The following is a 21,930-nucleotide window of genomic DNA, read 5'->3' as shown; positions in this document are numbered from 1 at the left end:
GAAACTCCAACTCCCATTGTCATTGTGACACAGCACTCCACAGCACACAATGAAATTGCATTTATGCCTCACCCGTGCAAGGGGGGCGCCCTCAGTGGCGCCCCATGGGGAGCAGTGCGGTGGGATGGTACCATGCTCAGGGTAGGGCTGCTCGATATTGGAAAAAAACAATATCACGATATTTTCTGCAAATATTGATGTCACGATATTTTAAGCGATATATACAAAATTCTCAACCCCCGCCACTATTATCGTAGTGGAGTGGCATGCATAATGGCTTTCTAGTTTCTATTGCTTTCTAGTAGCAGAATGTCTAGTAAGTCTGCGTGAATGTAGACTTGAGGAGAGCGCGAGACTCGAGAGGCGTCTATTTTTCTAGTTCTGATGTACCACCCCTGCATTTTGCTTAATCCCTTGGCTGCCATACTGCACCGTAGCGTTGCAAATGACAAATGACAAAATATCACGATATATGAATTTTGATATTGATATCACGATATATGATGAATATTGATATCACGATATAAATACGATATATTGCACAGCCCTAGTGGGACGGTACCATGCTCAGGGTACCTCAGTCATGGAGGAGGATGGGGGAGAGCACTGGTTGATTACTCCCCCCACCAACCTGGCGGGTCAGGAGTCAAACCGGCAACCTCTGGGATGCAAATCTGACGCCCTAACCGCTCACCCATGACTGCCCATTAGCCTTATTATCATCCATTTGACTGTGCATGCCAAAGTTTAAACCACATATTTTCTTAGTCCCATGTCCCAATACAACGTCTCTGCTTAAACCACGTCACTGCTTTGAGCACACCTCTACCCAGGGCCGTTGGAGCTGCTCAAAGTTGATTGCTTTCCGACAAAGTGGGTGGAGTTCTCAGTGACTCAGGAAATACTTGCATTGTTCTTGACCTGCTCAGTAGTAACAGAGTGCGTTACAATATGCAACCTTGCCTCCTCCACTTGTGCTTGTTTCCTCGTACCAGGAAGTAATATGTCATGATGACATCACTGACAGCAGCATTATATTTCAATATCTTGCAAAAGCTCAATTGTAAAGTCTTTTTCTCACTTGCAATTGGGATGGTGAATGACAGTCCCTCAAAAGTTGTTGTGGCTAGGCTGAGAGCTGGGAAACTTTATCGTTTTTTCCACGGAGGATGGGCCAGGAGGCGGGGTGAGGCCACATGCACAAGTGGAAGAGGCAAGGTCGCATATTGTATGGCACCCACGCTGAAGGTGTTGCGTCACTAGGAGGCCACGGCCTGGCTAGTCTGGCATATGGGGTGGATTCCAATATGCGGACTTCCGTCCTCCCTTGCTCACTTGCCTCTTTGTGACCTCTTGACGATGTCACTGACGACAGAAAATGAATTTAATATCTTGCAAAAGCACACTTCTGTTGTCATTTTTTCATTTGCAATTGGGATGGTGAAAGAAAAACAGTCCCTCAAAAGTTGTTGTGGCTAGGCTGACTGCTGGGAAACTTTATTATTATCTCCATGGAGGCAGGGCTAGGTGGCCGGGCGAGGCCACAAGCACAAGTGGAGGACGGGAGTGTGCATATTGGAATGCGCACATTAGAGGAACTGCATGTGTGCTGGGTTCCGTCTGGTGGGTGTGGCAATGAGGGGAGTAAAATTGTAACTCCAAAAATGGGCTAGATCAGAAAAAGGATATTTAATAATTAAGAAGTATGAATAGAGAATTATGATAGAAGTATTGTACCTCCTTATTTTTATTAACCTTGCCACCAGTTCACAGACATTCTTTCCTCAATTTACCTTGGTTTTCTTAAATTGAATTTGTGATTGGTCATCATGAGATATAGAAATGAAAATGAAGCACATATATTTATTACCCATATTATCACAGCCCCCTGATATATAACTTAGACTCTAGAACACTTACATGAACAGTTGAATAATTCGAGTGCACTCTTTGCAAAGTGAGCTATTGGAACCGTCGTGTGTGTATGTGTGTCCCACCCCATCCCTTATAAGCTCCATAGGAAATCCCTATGGCAAGTAGTGAATGTAAGAAGAAGACAAAAGAGGCAAAAGGTTTGTTTGGATGTGCCAAGCTTTACTAACATGGGAGTAAACATTTTTGGAGTGGAGGAAATTACTGTATATGGTGATAGTAATATCTGATGAAAAACGACCGATATAAAATAACAGCAAGGAATTACTGTAAACACTTAAATGTACAATGATTTTCCTTATTAAGGATGAATCTTTTTTCCAGTTGTAATGGTGTCCTCCCAAAAGGTCTTGGATGAGTATGGGGGAGGGGGGTTCAAATACCCTTAATACATACTAGTACCGATGCCATGATGCGCCAGTGAATGTGACTAAGCCCCAGGAAAGACACTAGATGTGGTTCTGTCTCCTCTTGCATTTGAGGGTTGTTTACTCGCAACTGCATAAATATCATCACTCATTCTCCGCCAAAACATTTGTTTCTGCCAGGATGTTTGGAATCATGTTGGGTAGCATTGCTGCTTTGGTAGCTGCCAACACAAACAGCCTTACCCAATACACAAACCACACTGTGTTCAATGACAGATTTACACTCCAGACATTAAGGCGCAGAGTCCTGTATCTTGTTTGCCAGATAATACCTTGCAAGCAATTTTCTGTATTCATTAAATAAAAACCTGTTTCAGCTTCAAAGTCTTTAGTTTACACTGCAGCCTCTCCGTCGGGGCCTGAAGATGCCAAAATCTGGAGAAGAATGACGGAAGGTGTATGGGACATGAACATGTTTTGGCTTTTTTGCCCCTTAGATGGAGACACAACCCAGGTTGTCTCCAAAACTCCCCACTCTGGGAGGAGTCTTCAGATTTGTGTGTCTTCAAACCCAGACTGCATGGTTGCCGTGGAAATGAAAGGCACTTCTGATTAAATATTTCGCCTTGCAAACATCCTCGTATAAACGGCCCCATAATCCCTTCACTTGGTGGCCATATTTGTGACAACTCGGGGCAGCTATTTCTCTATATTTCTCAACTAACTGTGCATGAGCAGCATTTGCTTGTGAGATGATTGGATCTATGACAGTGTAGCTCAGTGGGAAATTGCCTCTTTTTTTGCCAGAAAGGTGAGATGTGCAAGCACATGCGATACTGGCATTACAGGACGGGAGTTAGGATCCAACCGTATCTCACTCATTTCGTAAAGTCTTCACGAAAATAATATATTAATTTTCGTGGTGTATTCACGTTATTGCCCGCCTTTCGTAAAGTCTTCACAAAAATAATAGATTACTTTTCACGCTGCCTATTCACTTGAATTGCCCGACTGTTGCCTAGCGACCCACTAGCTTGATGCCCTTTCGGTAGTCTACTGTCACATGCCATGGTAATCAAACATTTCAAACAAGCAATTTAGGGTTAGGTTTAGGGTCAAGGTTAGGGGGCAATTCAAGTGAATAGGCAGCGTGAAAATTAATCTATTATTTTCGTGAAGACTTTACGAAAGGCGGCCAATAACGTGAATGCACCACGAAAATTAATATATTATTTTCGTGAAGACTTTACGAAAGGCGTGAGATAGGGCTCCAGGATCATAGAAAGAGCCCAATATGTGATCTAAGAAAGAGATCACTCAGCTGACTACCTGAATAGGACCAGGTTATTCCTTCAACAATTTTTATGGCACAAGCATATTCCAAGATGACAATACTAGGAATCATCAGACTCAAATTGTGAAAGAGTGGTTAAAGGAGCATGATAAATTATCTTTGCACATGGAATGTATTGACCACCACTTTAGAGTCCAGACTTTAACCTTCTGTAAATCTTGAAAAATGAGTGTAACACTGATCGAAGCCGTGTGCGCATCAAAGGTGTGCCACCGTTGAAGGTGATCCAACAAATAAGAATGTGACTCTTTTTTTGACTGCACCAGTTTATGGCCAGGCAGTGTACTATTACTAGCCTACGACAACAAGTAATACTGATACTACTGCTGTGCCCAACACGCATGGACAAAAAGTAATGATGACAATGCATAGTCACCTTTTGTGAAATGCTGCCATAGCCAGTTTTATTTCAGTTTTACAGCATTTTTACAGCAAAATTCAAGACTGAAAAATGAAATGCTGTTATTGTTCATCCAACAATCCTGAGCAAAACTTGAAACACAAACATTTCAAAGTAGAGTTAACTGTTTCCTTGTTTTTTTCTACCTGTGTACAACATCATGCCTCAAAAAACCTATTTACAACAATCCACCAAAGTTAACAAAGGAATGTATGGATTCATTGATTTACTTTTAAAAATATACAAAATACTAGGTATGCACCGATAGACATTTTTTCACCTCCGATCCGATCCCCATATCTAAATTTGGATATCTGCCGATACAGATACTACTCCGATCTAATACCAAAACCACATGGGTTTCAACTTGAGATAGGCCCAAGTATAAGCTTACTATTTAGTCAGAAAAGGGAGTCAGAAGAACTGGAAGCCAATGAATAAGTAAAAAGTAACAATCTCATCCTGAAAAATAATATGCAAGTGTTATGATTTCAAATTAACATTACACCTGGACCAATGTTAGTATCAGGACAATTCCAATACTTAAGGAAAATTCTGATCCTATCCGATCTCTGAATTATGTTGATATCTGAGCCCGATACCGATACAGCGATACCGATATCCCATCTCTACAAAATACAATGCCCCAAGAAACATACGCTTGACCTGTTATTTCACCAATCTACAGTAACCGGAGACTCCGTTTCAGCAATTCAGCTTACCCAAGAGTGGGTAGCAGATTTTTGTTGAAAATCAAGTTAATAATAAAGAAATTCAAACGGCCTGCTATGCCAATTCATCCAGTAAGACTTGATGTCCTTTTCCAGGCGATCATCGATCATCAAGGGTTCACTTTCTCCTCGTTCACCTTCTCCACCCGCCTCAGTCTCAGGTTGGTTGAACTGGATGCACCCCGCCTGACCAGCTCTTCTTTAAACTGACAAGCAAGAAAGGTTAAGGACTTAAAGGAAGTGGCCAAAAGTTTTCCAGCAAAATATCTCTATTTCTGGTCATTCAAAATGGTAGACATGGAGAAGATCCACCATTTTATGTATGGAAAGTGTAATTTTCACAGTCATAATGAATACTTAGCAACTGATGGTGTTAGAAATACTTGTGAAAAACATTTTGTGAATGGGCAGTATAAATTCTGTGAAGGTAAACTACTGAAAATATTACACACACTACCTTTATTGTACTTTATTGACATATTTTAATTATTAGATCAAGATTTTTTTTCTCAATACTTCTTAAAATGGTGGATAAATAATCTTACATTAACACTACAGAAGAGGACACTCTTTTCAGCTTTCCCATTCTTGGTCTAGAAAATGCTGCTTGATAGTGACACACACGCACAAAAAGCCTACTGTTGCTTGATAGTGACACACACGCACAAAAAGCCTACTGTCTTCAGATAAAGTTTTAAATATTCATACATTACACATAGCCGTAGACCTATGTACAAGTGGCTTGAAAAATATGTGTGAATGTATAAAGGAGAGACTGACCTGCGTCAGGAATGTGTGGGCTTGGTTTGCCTCCGTCAGATCAAGTGTAGTCCGAACCATCATGCTCAAACCAACCACATCTGCCACTGGAAAAATAACAGATTAAGTGCACATGACTTTTCCACCCCAATAAATTATTAAAACAACATTATGCAGTTTACACCAATAATGAAGAAGAAAAGAACAACATGGAAATAATGATTTTAAAACAAAGACATGCACTCACCCTACTATTATAGTAGAGGGATAGAGAGAGGGAGCGAGAGCGAAACCATTAAGAGTGAAGTGCGAAAGGAAACGGCTATCAAAGATATGTCAACATACCTGATAACCAATGTTCAAAGGATCAAAAATATTTTGCTGTAGTTTTTAAGGATTACAAACCAATTTCAACGAGGACGCATCTCATGTCAGATTGGTAGAAGGAGCTGAAAGCATTTGTATCACAGTTAGAGGGTATGGACTGTAGTGTAAATATTACTACAGGATGTCCCAAAAATACATATAGTGTATAAGGCTATTTAAATCATGAAAATGTTCATTAAAATTATTTTAATTTTCAAAATAATTCAAGTAGAATGGAGGAGGTGGCCTCTACACCTTGCATCTTTGTTTGCAGGTGCAACTATCTCAATGGAAATCACTTGAAAATTATAGAAGAAGCGCAATACTGCTACAATTACGGTCAAGGTTTTTAATGTGAAAGCTGATGTAGGTCTGACTGACTAAAACGTCAGCTTTCACATTAAAACCTTTGCCGCAATTGTAGCAGTGTTGCCCTTCTTCTATAATTTTCAAATTTTCAAAATAATGGAATTCACAGACATCACTTCACTGTTTTGTCACCACCTTATCTAAAACTGGTATTAAGTCTACTGAGACTTAACATCACTGAAAGTGAAAGCAATAACAACAAAATCATGTTAAATTCTATTACTCTTTGAAAATGAAATGAATTTCAATACACCTCATTTACAATTATTTAAAATGTTTGGCAGTTTTAAATCTCAAACTCACAATCATTAGTTTAGACTTACATGTTGTGGTTACTTTCAGCAACGAAGCAGACAGGAAAGTACTCCCCCAGGTCTTCAGTCCTTGGAGTCCATCTCAGGACAAACTGTGTGGTGCTGTTCCCATAGCTGTTGACTGCGATGTTGAGGGGTCCACTGATGATGAGGTCATGAATACTTCAAGATGGGAGACAGAACGATAAACAGTTACAAGTTATGGTAAATGCACAATCTGATGCCCAAGGTAATGGCAAAATCAGACTCAAAATGTCCATTCCCTGAAAGCAAGTTCTTAGAGCGAAGTGCTGGAACAATACATTAAAATAGTGATGAGCTGCTGGCTGACTTGCCTTGATGCAGAGGCTGTTGTATTGACTATGATCTCAAGTTCCTGGTTGATGTTAGCGTGTATTGTTTCTCCATTCGCAGGGGTGGGGGCGATAAACTTTGGCAAATAGACACCTTCCTCACAAGAGGCAATTGCAGGCTCAACTATAACATACAATAGCAATGCTGATTTGTCATTAATGAACAACACACACAGAAAACAAATACACACCAGACAGTCAGCAATTTAGACTCAATTGAGTAATTATACTCCTCCCTACAACAGTGAGAGGAATGAACAATAGTAACACAACCAATAGTATGGTCAGAATCAGATTGGATCAATAGGTGAACTGTACTTGCAGTGCCTGATTACGTTTGTGTAAATTAAATGAAATACATATAAAATTGAAAGATACACTGTGCAGGAAATGGTCAAAAAAGGTACTGCAACTATGCTGCTCATTGAAACTGGGCTGCCTATTGCCACATTTGATCTTTACATGAAAGTTTACTAAGTAATAAACAAATATGTTCTAGTATGGTCCAAGTATGGTCATTTTTGCAGCTAAAAATGGCTATTTTTGGAAATTCAAAATGGCGGACCATGGAGAAGACCCCCTTTTCATGTAGCCTATGCAATGTGTAATTTTCTGAGTCATAATGAATACTTAGAATTTGATGGTAGTGGCAAGTATTCATGAAAAAGTTAACATTAGTGAATGGGTAGCATGAATTCTGGAAATAAACAACTAAAAATCTAGCACAGTGTCCCTTAAAAAAACAACACGCAAATTGCAAGAATATCTTACCCTTAACTGCAAAGTGCAGAGGAATTTGGCTTAGTGCACCAGTGCCTGAACCATAAGGACCTCTGAGAGACAAAGAATTATTTCTGTAGGACAATGTGATGGTTTGTTGAGGGAAATCCTCCACAACGACCTCCAACCCATACACCCCAGTTGAGGCATTGGTGTAACTTACAGTGCAGAAATCCTGAAAAGAGAGAAGTATTAAGGCTATTTATGCAAAATACCACTTTTTCTTAGTAGGGATAAAACTTCTGACTTAAATAAATCTTGTGACTTCTATAAGCAGTGGTTTCTGTTAACACATAAAAAATCAATAAGCCACATTGAGGATCAGCTTCTCTGGTTTAGTAAACTGTAATACAACTCTCCTTTGTGAGAAATGAACAAAGTTACTGCTGTATTTCCATTCATCAAGCCGTTCATCTGTCAGCGTTGATCTCGACTCACTGTATCAATCACATGTTTAATTCTTGCTGGGCCTTATTATCTATTATCTTTATTGCGCATGCTGTATTTTCTCTTTTAACCTCCCCCAAACTAGTACCCAAAAGCAGTACTGAAAGATAGTGTGAAAAACCATTTTTGGAAAAAGAGGCTTGCAGGTTTGAATCCCACCAATGGGAAGAAGGTGTATCCCTCCCTACATGTTCACCCATAGCCGGTGCAAGGCACCTAACCTGACATTGCTCCAGGTTTTGTAATCAATGTTCCGTAATAATAACTTTAAGACGCTTTGGAGACAAATGTCACCTAAATCAAACGTAATGTAATGTAATGCAAGTAAGATGGAGACACAGATGTGTGTTTTACCTTCTCGTTGATTCTGGCTTGGTTCAGAGCAAAGCCTGTAGGAATCTGACAGCCTTCACACTCATTACTTCCTGATACTCCGTATCGACACCTGCCCTCATCGTTGTCTGGGTCGAATGTTATCAGCTTGTACGTTCGTGGGCAGTTCTGTGGGACTCTGTCATTAAGTGAAACATAATATTAATTTAAGTGTTGTTGTTATTGTGGGTTTTTTTAATCACTAACACCCATCCCAGCACATTATTTTCATGGTCACATTTTCAGTATATGTGTAATGAATATTCTAATCACAGTTTCAGTATAAATACCTGACAAATGATATACTGGTAGTCACTGGGGATCTGTTTGGTTCATTCGTGTCACTCCGCTTTCCCAGATCCACCACTGTGAGTAGCCTCCAACCTGAAAATCCATTTGTAAGGCTCACCCAACAACAGGAGACCTGTCTGTAACCAAAAGCAAAATAATGCTACAGTACTGCCTTTTAATGACTTTGAATAATCTGTGATCTGAAAAGCAACTCACAGCAAACTAAATGGTTGATCATCTGCAATCGTTCGTGTAACAATTTCTTCAGTCTGGCACCAGTTGAAATGGTCTGGGTTCCTGCCACCTGTGCTGTATATCGTTTTAGTTTCAGTGCTGGCCACAAAGCCACATGATCCACTGAGGCAGACACCCCCAAAAAAATATCCACAACTATCAAAAGTTTGTTTGTATCGCATCTCCAACTGAAAGACAGAAATCAATAAATTGTTGGATGTAAAAAGAGACATGGGGAGGGGGTTGTAAAATACATTTCTTGTAATGTCATTTAAGAATGTATTTTCATGGGTTACAAAATAGAAGAAAGTTATTTTCATTACCTCGTAAGAGCCGTCCGAGTTCATTCCTTTGGGAGAAAATGACACTGATCCACCCCAGAAGTGGCTGGCAAAGGTAATAGTAGGCAGTAGCAGCAAAAGCTGGACATGAGTACAGACAGACATGATGTCTGGTTCTCTCGCCTAACTGAAGTGAAAGTGGCTTGAACACTCTGACCTTGCATGCACATTGTGATTTTACTTCCTGATAAGTCATCTCAATTTCCTAGATTAGGGTCAACATACTTCACAATTACAATTTATTTTCAAATGCATTATGTCATGTATACAGTATTTTACAGAGGTGTAGGTGAATCTAAATGCTTTAGCGGATATATTGTAGAACCACTTAATGTCATATACAATTTATTGAGTTGTGAGTGAATCCCAGTCACTAATCTGAGTAATCTCATTGTAAGCGCCAAACATGTTGACAAAGCGAAAAAATGAAATGTAACCTGACAAGTTTAGTGAAATGAACCGTGATGCCATGTCTTATCAAGAGAAATGCACATTTTTCATTTATTCATGTTTTTCAGGAGCCGACAACACACAGTATTGTCCACATGAGACTGTCAGGAAGGACGTTGACAATGAATGTAAGTGAAGTACTAATGAAAAAGGAATGCTGTTCAACGAACCTGACTAGGTGAGGCAAACCGCGCAGTAAGACTGTGTAGCCTACTTAACATCTTTACTTGTGTTCCTCTTCCACTCCATACTGTCAGAACCATTTGTCTCATAGCAGAGTGTTCATTGAAAAATTAATTAATTAATTAATTAATTAATTAATTAATTAATTAATCAATCATTCATTCATTCATTCATGAAGAATACGAGTATCTGCAGAAATGAATTTTGCCTACTGTAAGAAGTGTGAAATGAAAGAAAGCAACTGGGGGAACATCAGTGATGAAAGCCTATAATTTTAGAACGCCTTTTTTTAGAAGAGATTTTAATTTAAAACCAGATAAGCAGCATGCCCTTTGTCACAGCGCCATCTGCAGACCAATGGCAGAAAGACATACAGTACACCACCACCAACACATAACAGAAGTGCCAATACACTCTGTTTTAACTTTTTTTCATTGTGGACGTGGTGTCTGAAAGATGGCTTTTGTGGCATAGTATGCCACAAAAGTCATCTTTCAGAAACCACAATGAAAAAAGTTAAAACAGAGCATTTACTATTACATTTCCTCTGGCTTCTGTCCTCTTTCCCCTGTGTCGCTCCACCTCTGTGGAGAAAAAAAAGCTGCCAACCAGTTCAGAGCAACGTTTGAAGGGCTTTTCCCCATTCAACATCCCGATTGCAAACCTTTTGAATTGTGTTTCTGTAAGATATTTCATAAATGTCGCTGAGCCTTGTCAGGAGGCCAGAGGGCACAGGACAGGGTAGGAGGAAGCGGTTGACATACACCCAACAAAAGAATGTCCTTTTCCTAGGCTCCGCCCTCTGCCCCTTCCAGAAGATCAGCAGTCATCATGGCTCCGCCTGCTCCACCTGCTCCACTTTCCTTAGCCTCACACTGGTTGAGTTGGACAGACCCCTCTTGACCAGCTCTTCTTTAAACTGAAAGACATAAAATAATGCTTTATTCATTTCACTCAGCCAATGAAGTAAGCCTTTATTATATATACTGTACTATGCAATCAGGTGTGTCGCACCAAATTCTCCAATTCTCCATTCACCAATGGACAGGCCGCACATATGCATACAGTATATGACTCCCTGTATCTCAGTTCCACTTTACCCCCCTATTACGATACCTCTGCATGCAGTATAGCAAATAATCAAACAGTCAAACCCCCCACAGTCTTTTGTTCTTAGAGTGATCAGACTTTTTAACAATGGCCGCTGGCTATCATGACCTAGTATTTATTTCTGATTTATGTATGTGTTGTATAGTCACAGTTCTAATTGATGCCACTGTCTCACTGTCCTACTAATGTACATTGTTGTATGAATGGTCAACTACATAATTTCTCCTTAGGGCATTAATAAAGTCTACTCCACTTAATTGAAGAGCTGATGAGGACCTAAGTATAACACCACCAGGCACCATAACACTGTGAAGTTCGCATCACGTACTGGTGGACCATAAACTTGTACAAGCTTGAAAGCTTTAATGTCCTTAAAAAGGCAATAACACTGCGAAGTTCGCATCGCATACTGGTAGATCACCACCATAACCCCAGGCTGTGAAACGTAAAGGCGTTCTAGTAGGGATATTAACCAATAGCCGTTTAACCGGTAGTCAACCGGATTAACATTAACCGGTTAAAATGTTCTAACCAGTTAACCGGTTAATCACCGGTTAATGAAGCTTAGTAGCCGGTTCAGGGTTTTTTTACATTTTCGTCATCCCTACGCACTAGTCGAACTAGTTCCAAGAGGTGCCTGTCGAGATGCCTACTTAAAAATGGCACCTGTCATCCCTGCCACCAGTCACTGTAAACATGGGCATGTTTACTGAAGTGCTGTATGTAAGGTTAGATTGTCTTATGTTTGTTTCCTGATATTCCTGTCTTCACTCTATTATTAATCAGCTGAGTAGCAACGGTGATAAGCTCATTTAAAATCTATTGAACAAACTACATTTGAAGAAAACTACATTGAACAAAGTACATTGAAGAAAACTACATTTCAATACAACAAAAGTCATGCTTTATTTGAAATACATGGTCAATTAACATTTATATACAACCTTATAGCTTACTCTTAGTGGAGGATATATGAAGGAGACTGACCTGCCTCAGGAATGTTTGGGTTTGGTTTGCCTCTGTTAGATTAAGTGTAGACCGAACCATCATGCTTACACCAACCACAAAATCTGTCAACAGATAAAGAACAACACATATAAGCTACTTTGGGAAGAAATTACTCGTAAAATTACACAAGCCACGAACCTTCTCTTCCATCGCTACAGTAGAGAGGGAGAGAGAGAGAGATAAATAGAGAGAGAGATAAAGAGAGAGAGGGAGAGAGAGAGAGAGATAAAGAGAGATCATAAAGTACGTACTAGTTGTTTCTCCAACTGGAACAGAGGAGCCCGAATCTGTAGGCAAGGTACATGTTGTTCATAAAAGTACTTACAAAAGCAAGACAATCATGAAAGCGGTGTCACCATGCTTAGACCAATATAAGGACTGGCGTAGGAATTAGGCCTACGGCACAAAAAACAACACAAAAATAGTGTTAAAACAATACAAACCAGTGCCATTTCCAACTTCAACAAGGACGCATCGCATATCAGATTGATAGAAGAAGCTGAAAGCATTTGTATCACAGTTAGTGGGTAGGGTAGTTGACTAAGTATTATTATTTACACAACTTTATCTGTGTTTTAACTGGTATTTGTTTATATATAAATTAACCTACTATACATAATCCACAGGCCTCTGTGAAATGTATGACGACATATAGCACCATAATTATTGTATTTTTGAAGGTCCTTTTTAAGTAATCACATTATTAGTAATTAAACGTAATTAAACATGTGATTTTTAAAAACAAGCTTCATTTCTGTCAGTCTTAAATCTTAAACTCACCATCATTATCCTAACATTCACTTACCTGGACTGGTTACTTTCAGCAACAAAGCAGACAGGAAAGTATTCCCCCAGGTCTTCAGTCCGTGGAGTCCATCTCAGGACAAACTGTGTGGTGCTGTTCCCATAGCTGTTGACTGTGATGTTGAAGGGTCCACTGATGATAAGGTCATGAATACTTCAAGATGGGAGACAGAACGATATACAGTTAATTCTGGCCAATTCAAATGGCTCATTGTAGCCTTGGTAGTACCCGAAGATGCCTTTTTTTCCCCAGCCCATTTCGAGATCTGGTCAGCTAACGAGGGCATGGGTTTGCTGTTGTGTAGGGCTTGGTGGGCTCCTAGTTGATTAAAACTGTTACAACCAACATGGTAGATTCAGACAGAATATCACTAATCCCTGAAAGGTAAATAGTGCAGTAGAATGTGACGCCACTGAGACCAACGAGGGTATAACTGCCAAAGATGACGGCGGGTGCAGCTGTATGTCTAACCTCCCATCCTCTCCCTTTGCTTTGGGCCTTGTGCTTCGCTGACATCCTGCCTCTGTGGAGAGAACAATTAAACCTCGGCACAACTTTTGGAAGACTTTTCCTCGTTCAACATCATGACTGCCAATGATAAAATGATTTTTGAATTGTGCTTTAGCGAGATATTAAATAAACAAACAACTCCTATCGCCAATGATGTCTTGCCTTCACGAGGCCACAAGCAAAAGCAGAGGATGGGAGGTTAGATATTGAGTTGGACCCAGCACTGGCAAATTAAATAGAGTGTGGTCCACCTATTCATCACTAAAAATTTCCAAGCCATAAGAAAGGCAGTTCTTACTGTAGAAATCAATGGTTGTAGTAATATATTCAATGGCAAATTCAAATTCATGAATAAACTACTACAAAAATGATACAGTGTACCTTTAAAGCACTATTGTCTTGTCAGTATTGTTTTTCGATTAAATAAAGTACAATGGAATAATATAGTGTACATTGCAATACATTAGGCTGTGAGCTGACTTGCCTTGATGCAGAGGCTGTTGTATTGACTATGATCTCAAGTTCCTGGTTGATCACAGCGTATATTGTTTCTCCATTCGCGGGGGTGGGGGCGATAAACTTTGGCAGATAGACACCTTCCTCACAAGAGGCAATAGCAGGCTCAACTGCAAACATACAACGGCAGTGTTGATTTGTCATGAATCAATAATGCACATACCTAAACAACACAAAATGATCCCCACTAAAACAAAGCAAATGCACACCAGACAGTGAGAATACTTAACAGTAGACTTACACTTCGACTTCTTTATTGTCCATTAAACTTACATGAAATGGAAAATTGCTTTGGTGGTGGCACAAGGACACACAAGACAAACACACATCACAGTCAACACAATAAGGAATATATATATATAGCTCCAGACCACCTTATTAGAATAGCATGGAAAAGTTGATTTATTTCCATAATTCCATCAATAATGTTAAACTGTCTTGTATTATAGATTCACTATTCCAATCATTCAGTTGTTTATTTTTGCATATTTTGGGCTTCCAGCTCAGAAAACCCATGAATTGGGGAATTCGCATCATCAGAATATTGTGATAAAATCACAATTTTTTTCAGCAAAATTCAGGTCACATCAAATCAGTTGAAATTTGGTACTATCTACATATCATGCAACGTTCAATACTTGGTTGGTACTCTCTCTGTCTTAATAACTGCCATGATGTGTTTAACATTGAAGTCAATGGCAGAAACAGTACATGGGATTTATGGAAGCCCAGATATCCTTGATGCTTTGCTGTCAGCTGTTCTTGTTTGTTGACCTGGTGACCCGCACTTCACTCTTCAATATACCCTGTAGATTTCCATGCCACGTTTTGGCGCTAATTCACCAGTTTAATTCTAAATCACCAGAAATGACAGCCCATTGAAAATGAATGAGGTTTTATTTTTGGTAAGTTAGAATTAAACTGGTGAGTTGACACCAAAACGTGGCATCGAAATCTACAGGGTATATTGAAGAGTTTGATGGAATTATGGAAATAAATCAACTTTTTCACACTATTCTAATAAAGTGGCCTGGAGCTGTATATGTGTGTAGATAACAGACTTGTACAAAATTCCGAATTGAAATTCACAGTAATGAATTGAAATTCACAGTAATGCCATAACTAGGTGGTGGTGTTCTATGTACTCTCAATGGGTGGTGTAGATTAAATTCAAAGAAATTCAAGGTAATGACAAAATGGGAATGGGAATGGTGCTGTATATTTATCAGTGTGTGTATATTACCGGCACCTGTTGAGCTGCTTCCACCACCACCTAGTGTTGGTATTATGGCATTACTTTGAATTCCAATTCAGAAGTTCGTACTAGCCTGGTAGATAATAAGATAGATAAGAGTGATTCTACGATTTCCCTACGCTTTTGGCAAAAGCAAAATGTCAATTATCAGTATTTTTTTCGACTAAATGACCTAGATGTTTACATAGTGTATATATTTAAGTTTCCAAACAAACAAATTGCCAAGCTTAATCTTAAATCATTTGATAAATACTCTAATGAAAGCAAACATTTGCTTAATTATTTTGTCAACAGTGTTATGGACAAATACTATGTCATTTCAAACATATATAAAAATACTACAGAGTTGAAACAATATATGTTTGAAATTGCTTATGTCCCTTAGCAGTAATGTTGTCATTAATCTATGCAACTGATATAGAGAATGTGATTGTTGAGCTTCATAAGTAGGATTTTATGAGTCACTGTGATACAGACTGACACATTTTTCATCATAAATCCCTGTAACGTCTGATTTGAATATAGTCACCCTCCTTACACAAGACTTCCTTCTCCAGAGATAATCCCTAGTGTATGTTCATAGGATTTTTCCAAAACATAAGGGATCAATAGCGCAAAAACACTTTCAAAACAGTCAACGGTGTAACTCAACTGTGTTACGGTCAACAGTGCAGGGGAACAAGTCGGCACTTTTTTAGGAGAAAAAAACAGATCAGACAAACCCATCTCCCTAGAACACTAATTATTTTGTTTGTTTGTCTGTCAATATGGATATAAATTGGCAAAAACATACTCCTCCTCAACTGTCATCAGTGTTGCCAGATTGGGCTGGTTCCCGCCCAATTGGGCTGCTTAGGATGGCCGTGTGCAGGTAAAAATGGCATCTATCAGAAAAACCTTCCCACTGCCATATAAATCAATAGAATTGGCCGGGTTTTTAGGGCGGATTTTGATCATTTTTTGGGCTGGAAATCATCAGCCTCATCTGGCAACCCTGACTGTCATACTTAATTGTAACACCATTGACGGTAACACCGTTGACATTTCAGCCATTTTTATGGTGTTGTGCTAACTGAGGACCTCAGAAGTTCCACCACAACACCTTAATCAATTCATGTATCTGTATGCTTTATCTGTGTTTTTCTACATGTGATTTCTAATTCAGATTCTTATGAATATGTTGATAACACTGTTGACAGGCAATTTTCCCGCTATGAGAACATGAAAAAGAATGGATTAAATTATGGAAGGATGGAGCTCAAAATTTACCAAAAAGTCTTCCCGTATCCTGCCAAAGAGGTTATGACATCACGTGATGTTATTCGTATGGCCTAAGACCAAACCATTACTGATTTATGGAGGCGGTTTCAGACCGTGACACGGTTAACACAGTTTTCGTGGACACACACAAAATGGCAAATTTCATGTATAATGGAAAGGACAGTGGTCTTTCTGACAGTTTTGTCATATTGTGATGATTACTGTGAATCAACATTTGCAATTGTCTTGGGCAAAACAAGTTTCTTTACATGCTAATATGAAGAATGAATCTGACATTTGGAAAACAGGACGGCATGAAAACGCCCAAAACCAGTATTAAATATTCATTCTTGCTGAGGGAAATAATGCTATGTCTACACTTTCTGTATTATATGAAAGATAAATGTTTTCTAATGTCCAAAACATCATTGGATACAGTGAATAGTTAGTGGAATTGCCAAATCCACGGACTTAAAAGTGTAGGCGAATTAGAGAATCACTCACAAACCCTGTGGAATAATAGTAATGCAGCAGCTAACATGTTTGGAATGGTTTTGGTTCAAGATGTGGACTGTACCAGGGATTTCAACATGTCATACCTTATTAAAAATGAAATAAAAGAAATGAAATAAAATCAGGGTGTGCATGTTGCATACTGAACAAAAAATGCAAATACATCTTACCCTTAACTGCAAAGTGCAGAGGAATTTGGCTGAGGGCAGTTTTGCCTGGACCGTAAGGATCTCTGATAGTTGATGCAGAATTTCTGTAGGACAATGTGATGGTTTGTCGAGGAAAATCCTCCACAACAACTTCCAGCCCATAGACCCCAGTTGAGGCAGTGCTGTAACTTAAAGTGCAGAAATCCTGAAAAAAGACACAAAGAAACACTAGCTGAATGTACATATCGAAATAAAGTAACTTTTATCCAAACCTCCATCAAATTTTCTTCAAACAACATCCATACAGTATAGTCAGTGGGTTACAGTGTATTGACACTTTTCCTCTTACTCAAACTAGGACTGCAAAATGAGAACTGTCTGTTCACTTAAATCTTTTTTTTGTTTTAATGGCCAAATAAAAAGCTAAACAGATTGAAGTGGTTGGACATTTTTTGTTTTGTTTCAGTAAACAGCGCAAAAAATCATAGGCTGCCCCCTGCCTCCCATACCCACCATCTACAACTCCCGCTGCCTAAGTAGAGACAGGAGTATCATTAAAGATCCCTCACATCCTGGCTTCTATCTCATCACACTGTTGCCCTCTGGCAGGCGCTACAAGGCATTACCAGCCAGAACCAATAGAATGAAGAACAGCTTCTTCCCCAAAGCTGTTACGACACTGAACTCACACTTACTGGACTATGTTCATCTGTAAAGGACTGTGCACCTTGTAGGGAAGCTAAAATCTCAGTATACTTTGTATAATGACAATAAAGGCTTTCTATTCCATTATATTCTATTCTATTCTAACTTTGAGCCTCATAAATGGATGGAAAATGGAGATAATGAATGGCTACTTCGGTGCCGACAGACTCACAACACAAGCCCAATTTTAGCATCGGCTAACTAGCACTGGAATTCTGAATGCAGGGGATGTATGGAGATGAGGTATGTGGAAAAGGTTAGTGCTCAGCATCATGGTTTAACACTGTTTAAGCCGTTTACATCGGATTTCCCCTTTATGGAATTCTAAAATTATCCATATCCTGTCTTTAAAAGTTCTTTAGATGTATTTCTGTGTAAATTGATAATATGAATAAAGTGAGAGTTGAGTAAATAAATTAATAAATATAGACGACTACATCAATAAGTATAAAAGGGACACTGTGCAGGAAATGGTCAAAAAAGGTACTGCAACTATGCTGCTCATTGAAACTGGGCTGCCTATTGCCAAATTTGATCTTTACATGAACGTTTACTAAGTAATACACAAATATTTTCTAGTATGGTCCAAGTAGAGTCATTTTTGCAGCTAAAAATGGCTATATTTGGAAATTCAAAATGGCGGACCATGGAGAAGATCCCCCTTTTCATGTATGAAAAGCGCAATTTTTCCAGTCATAATGAATACTTAGAATTTGATGGTGGTGGTAAGTATTCATGAAAAAGGTAACATTAGTGAATGGGCAGCATGAATACTGGAAATAAACAACTAAAAATCTCACATAGTGTCCCTTTAAAGTAATTCCTGAAGAAGTAATTTAAGAGTGAGTGTGACTCAGTGGAGGGGGGATACTAGGCTGGTTGTCAGCGACGGTGCGTTTGTGTACAACTCCACCAGGGGGCTCCAGAGCGACACACACGTACGTCAGTGAGAAACAGGCTAGGGAGATACTACACCGGTAGCTCAATTCGATAAATCAGTGCATATCGACAGACCATGAAACACTACAGCAATGCACAGGCAGGTGAACAGGCAGATGTTATTACCTTCTCGTCGATTCTGGTTTGGTTCAGTGCAAAACCTGCAGGAATCTGACAGCTTGCACATTCAACAAATAATGGGTCTTGTCCATAACGACACCTGCCCTGGTCGTTGTCTGGGTCGAATGTAATCAGCTTGTATGTTCGTGGGCAGTTCTGCGGGACTCTGTATCAAGTGCAACACATTACTCCTTTTAGTAAAAGTGCAACACAATACTATTCCATGTGGCCTATTTAAATAATTATAATCTCAGCACATTATATTGCTAGAACAAAACACAGTACATGTGTGTGAGGAATATATTCATGGCAGCCTGCAGACATGGTGTGTAAATGTGGCAATGCCTGTATATTTGAAAGTACTGTACTTTGAGTCAACTGTATAATTGCGACATTGCGCAATATCAATACATTTTGAGTGACTTGATATTCTAATCACAGTGTATTCGTCAGTATTACCTGACAAATGATATACTGGTAATCACTGGGGATCTGTTTGGTTTATTCGTGTCATTCCGCTTTCCAAGATCCACCGTTGTGAGTAGCCTCCAATTTGTAAATCCGTTTGCAAGGGTCACCCAACAACAGTTGTATTCTCTGTAACCAGAAGCACAATAATGCTACATCAGTGCCTTAAAATGCCTTTGAATCATCTGTTACCTGGAAAAAACTATCCAAAGCAAACTGAAGGGTTGATCATCTGGAATTATTCGTGTAACAATCACTGCAGTCGGGCACCAGTACAAGGGTTCCCTGGGCCCAGGGGACTAGCCTGATTATCATCGACTTTCAAATCTTGGTCTGACCAAGAGCATAACAATTAACATTTCCCAAACTGTCTCCCTTGGTTTGCTTATGATTGTTTGCTTCCCAAAAAAGTGGGAGGAGTTCCAGTATTTGCGGGAACTCAGAAAGTACTTGCATTGCTCTTGACCTGACTGGTAGCAACGCTGAAGCTGTTGCATCACTAGGAGTGCAAGGCCTGGCTATCAGGGGACCCCCTCTGGACACCCCCCACTCCCCACCCGGCTCCGCCCTTGACCATAATGCAGTCGGGCACCAGTACAAGCAGAGAAAGTAGAGAGAGAGAGGTTCCATTGGCCCATTGTTTCCTGGTTCTATTATGGCCCCCCTTAGGCAGACCTAGGCAGACCTAAGGACTTTTCTATTCAGTGTAGGAGCATTATGACACGCCCCTTTAGGCAGACCGGAACCTGGTCGCGTTAGGTGCCCATAGAAACCTATTGTGTTGGCATATCTCTATAGAATATCTCTGGTACAAGGGCTCCCTGGGCCCAGGGGACCCCCCCTGGACAACCCCCACCGCCACTCCCCCAACCGGCTCCGCCCCTGACCATAATGCTACTACAGGGCCTTGATGTGTCTGAGATGTGAAAAACAGCTCACCTCAAACTGAACGGAAGATCATTTGCAACCGTTCTTGTCATAACTGCTGCTGTCTGGCACCAGTTGAAATGAGCTGGGTTCCTGCCACCCGTGCTGTACATGGTTTTCATTACATTACTGGTTAGATTGCCACAAGACCCACTGTAGCAGAGATTCCATGAAAAGTATTGGCATGTATCAAAAGTTTGTTTGTAGCGAATCTCCAACTGAAAGGCAGAACAGCCATCAATAGATTATTTTTTGGTGACAATAAAAGGTGGATGGCAGTGAGTTGTAATTGCAGCCGCATTTACAGGTCCATTGTGTTATCATTTTAGTAGTTTAATTCTAAATGTCATGCTGTCCATTTCCAAATTTGATCTTTTTCATGAATGTGTGTGTATCAAATTATTATTAACCGGTCTGCCCAGAGTACGTTTTAATGTCAGAGAAATGCAGAATGTGACTGGTAATTCAAAAAGGCGCACATGGGCCTATTTACATAGAGTGTTCACACATCCATGTATGAAAATTCTACATGTTCAAGTCATAATGAAAGTAATGGTGGTAGTAAATGTTCATGAAAAAGATGGCATTTGTGAAAGGGCAACATACAGGAAATCCTCGAAATAAACAACAGGACGCTGGAGTCCGTTAAGAAATCATAGGTTACAAACAGGCCTCCAACAAAAAAAAAATATATAATAAGTTCCATTACCTTGTAAGAGCCATCCGAGTTCTCTCCTTTGGGGGAAAATGACAGTGATGCACCCCAGAAGTGGCTGGCAAAGGTAATAGTAGGCAGTAGTAGCAAAAGCTGGACATGTGTACAGAGAGACATGATGTCTGGTTATCTTGCCTAACGCTGTGAAGTGTAGGAATGATTGCCTCTAACTAAAAAGGGTGTAATGCACTTTTTTTTGCTGATTGGTCTTTCAGAAGCACACAGCACAATTTTAAGTGAACAGCAACAGAAAAAAACATTCACAAAGGAATGTAAGGGGAGTACTTAAGAAGAGGAATGTTGTCCAACTCACCTGACCATGTGTTAGACAATTACCTGTATTTGACCAGCTACGTGTACCTGTGGGTTGAAGAAAGTAATGAGGGGGAACACATTTCACAAAAAAAGCAAAATTACCCGTACTCAGCTTGTTTGAAATCATAAACTCACAAAATCTATAGGCATCATCAAGACTCGGAGGGGGGAAAAATGGGCCAAGCACTTTCAGCCGAAACCGGTCCACCAGCTGCTGAGGGCTAGACACCGACGTCCATGTCAACACCTATATGCTATGTTGTTAGTGTGCATTGTAAATAAAAATGTTCGGCTATGTGGTGTAGTACCCCTGAACAATACATACAGTGGCTCTAAAAAACCTACTTTTTTCCACTTCACTGTAAACTCTATAACCTGTACAATGCAATGGAAAAACAAATGTGAAGCTTTAAAGGGAAAAAATAGAAAATAAAAAAACTGCATAATGCATATCTTTAAACTAATGCTTTATTGCAGCACCTTTTGCAGCACCATTTACGGCATCTCAGTCTTTTTGGGCAAGAGGCTGTCACTGTGACACATGTTGAATGATGCTCCAATATTAGTCCAC

At 39.7% G+C, this 21,930-nt stretch overlaps 2 protein-coding genes across 3 annotated transcripts; both read right to left on the bottom strand.

The window, feature by feature from the left end:
* Positions 1–3,849: 3,849 nt before the first annotated feature.
* On the bottom strand, positions 3,850–9,548 carry LOC134459648 (uncharacterized). Of its 2 annotated transcripts, XM_063212011.1 has the most exons (10): positions 9,394–9,548; positions 9,053–9,258; positions 8,836–8,973; positions 8,528–8,684; positions 7,718–7,901; positions 6,929–7,070; positions 6,603–6,755; positions 5,950–5,993; positions 5,566–5,651; positions 3,850–4,991 (listed from the first exon to the last, which is right to left on the bottom strand). In XM_063212011.1, the coding sequence occupies exons 1-10, from the start codon at positions 9,514–9,516 to the stop codon at positions 4,896–4,898; spliced, it is 1,329 nt and encodes a 442-aa protein (XP_063068081.1). In that variant the 5' UTR covers positions 9,517–9,548; the 3' UTR covers positions 3,850–4,895. The 2 variants fall into 2 exon arrangements, with proteins under 2 accessions (XP_063068081.1, XP_063068082.1); XM_063212012.1 differs by lacking the exon at positions 5,950–5,993 and having other exon boundaries at positions 4,895–4,991.
* A 1,118-nt stretch (positions 9,549–10,666) lies between these two features.
* On the bottom strand, positions 10,667–21,365 carry LOC134459511 (uncharacterized). The gene is made up of 9 exons (XM_063211874.1): positions 21,358–21,365; positions 18,941–19,100; positions 17,192–17,429; positions 13,962–14,103; positions 12,968–13,120; positions 12,606–12,661; positions 12,414–12,449; positions 12,142–12,224; positions 10,667–10,963 (listed from the first exon to the last, which is right to left on the bottom strand). The coding sequence occupies exons 1-9, from the start codon at positions 21,363–21,365 to the stop codon at positions 10,874–10,876; spliced, it is 966 nt and encodes a 321-aa protein (XP_063067944.1). The 3' UTR covers positions 10,667–10,873.
* Between the last annotated feature and the right edge of the window lie 565 nt (positions 21,366–21,930).

This window comes from Engraulis encrasicolus, chromosome 12, assembly GCF_034702125.1.
Source record: "Engraulis encrasicolus isolate BLACKSEA-1 chromosome 12, IST_EnEncr_1.0, whole genome shotgun sequence".
Classification (NCBI taxonomy): Eukaryota; Metazoa; Chordata; class Actinopteri; order Clupeiformes; family Engraulidae; genus Engraulis; species Engraulis encrasicolus.
This window is presented reverse-complemented; position numbering and strand designations above follow the sequence as displayed.

What these genes read in the sequence shown, in the direction of transcription:
- LOC134459648 (XM_063212011.1), bottom strand. Translation starts at nt 9,516, where the DNA reads ATGTCTGTCTGTACTCATGTCCAGCTTTTGCTGCTACTGCCTACTATT. An exon ending in ACCAGTATATCATTTGTCAG is followed by an intron (nt 8,685 to 8,835) that starts GTATTTATACTG and finishes ACTTAATGACAG; the next exon opens with AGTCCCACAGAACTGCCCAC. An exon ending in GCTGAAAGTAACCACAACAT is followed by an intron (nt 5,994 to 6,602) that starts GTAAGTCTAAAC and finishes AAATGCTTTCAG; the next exon opens with CTCCTTCTACCAATCTGACA.
- LOC134459511 (XM_063211874.1), bottom strand. An exon ending in AAACCAGAATCGACGAGAAG is followed by an intron (nt 17,430 to 18,940) that starts GTAATAACATCT and finishes TTTGGATAAAAG; the next exon opens with TTACTTTATTTCGATATGTA. An exon ending in TCCAGTTGGAGAAACAACTA is followed by an intron (nt 12,225 to 12,413) that starts GTACGTACTTTA and finishes ATCTGTTGACAG; the next exon opens with ATTTTGTGGTTGGTGTAAGC.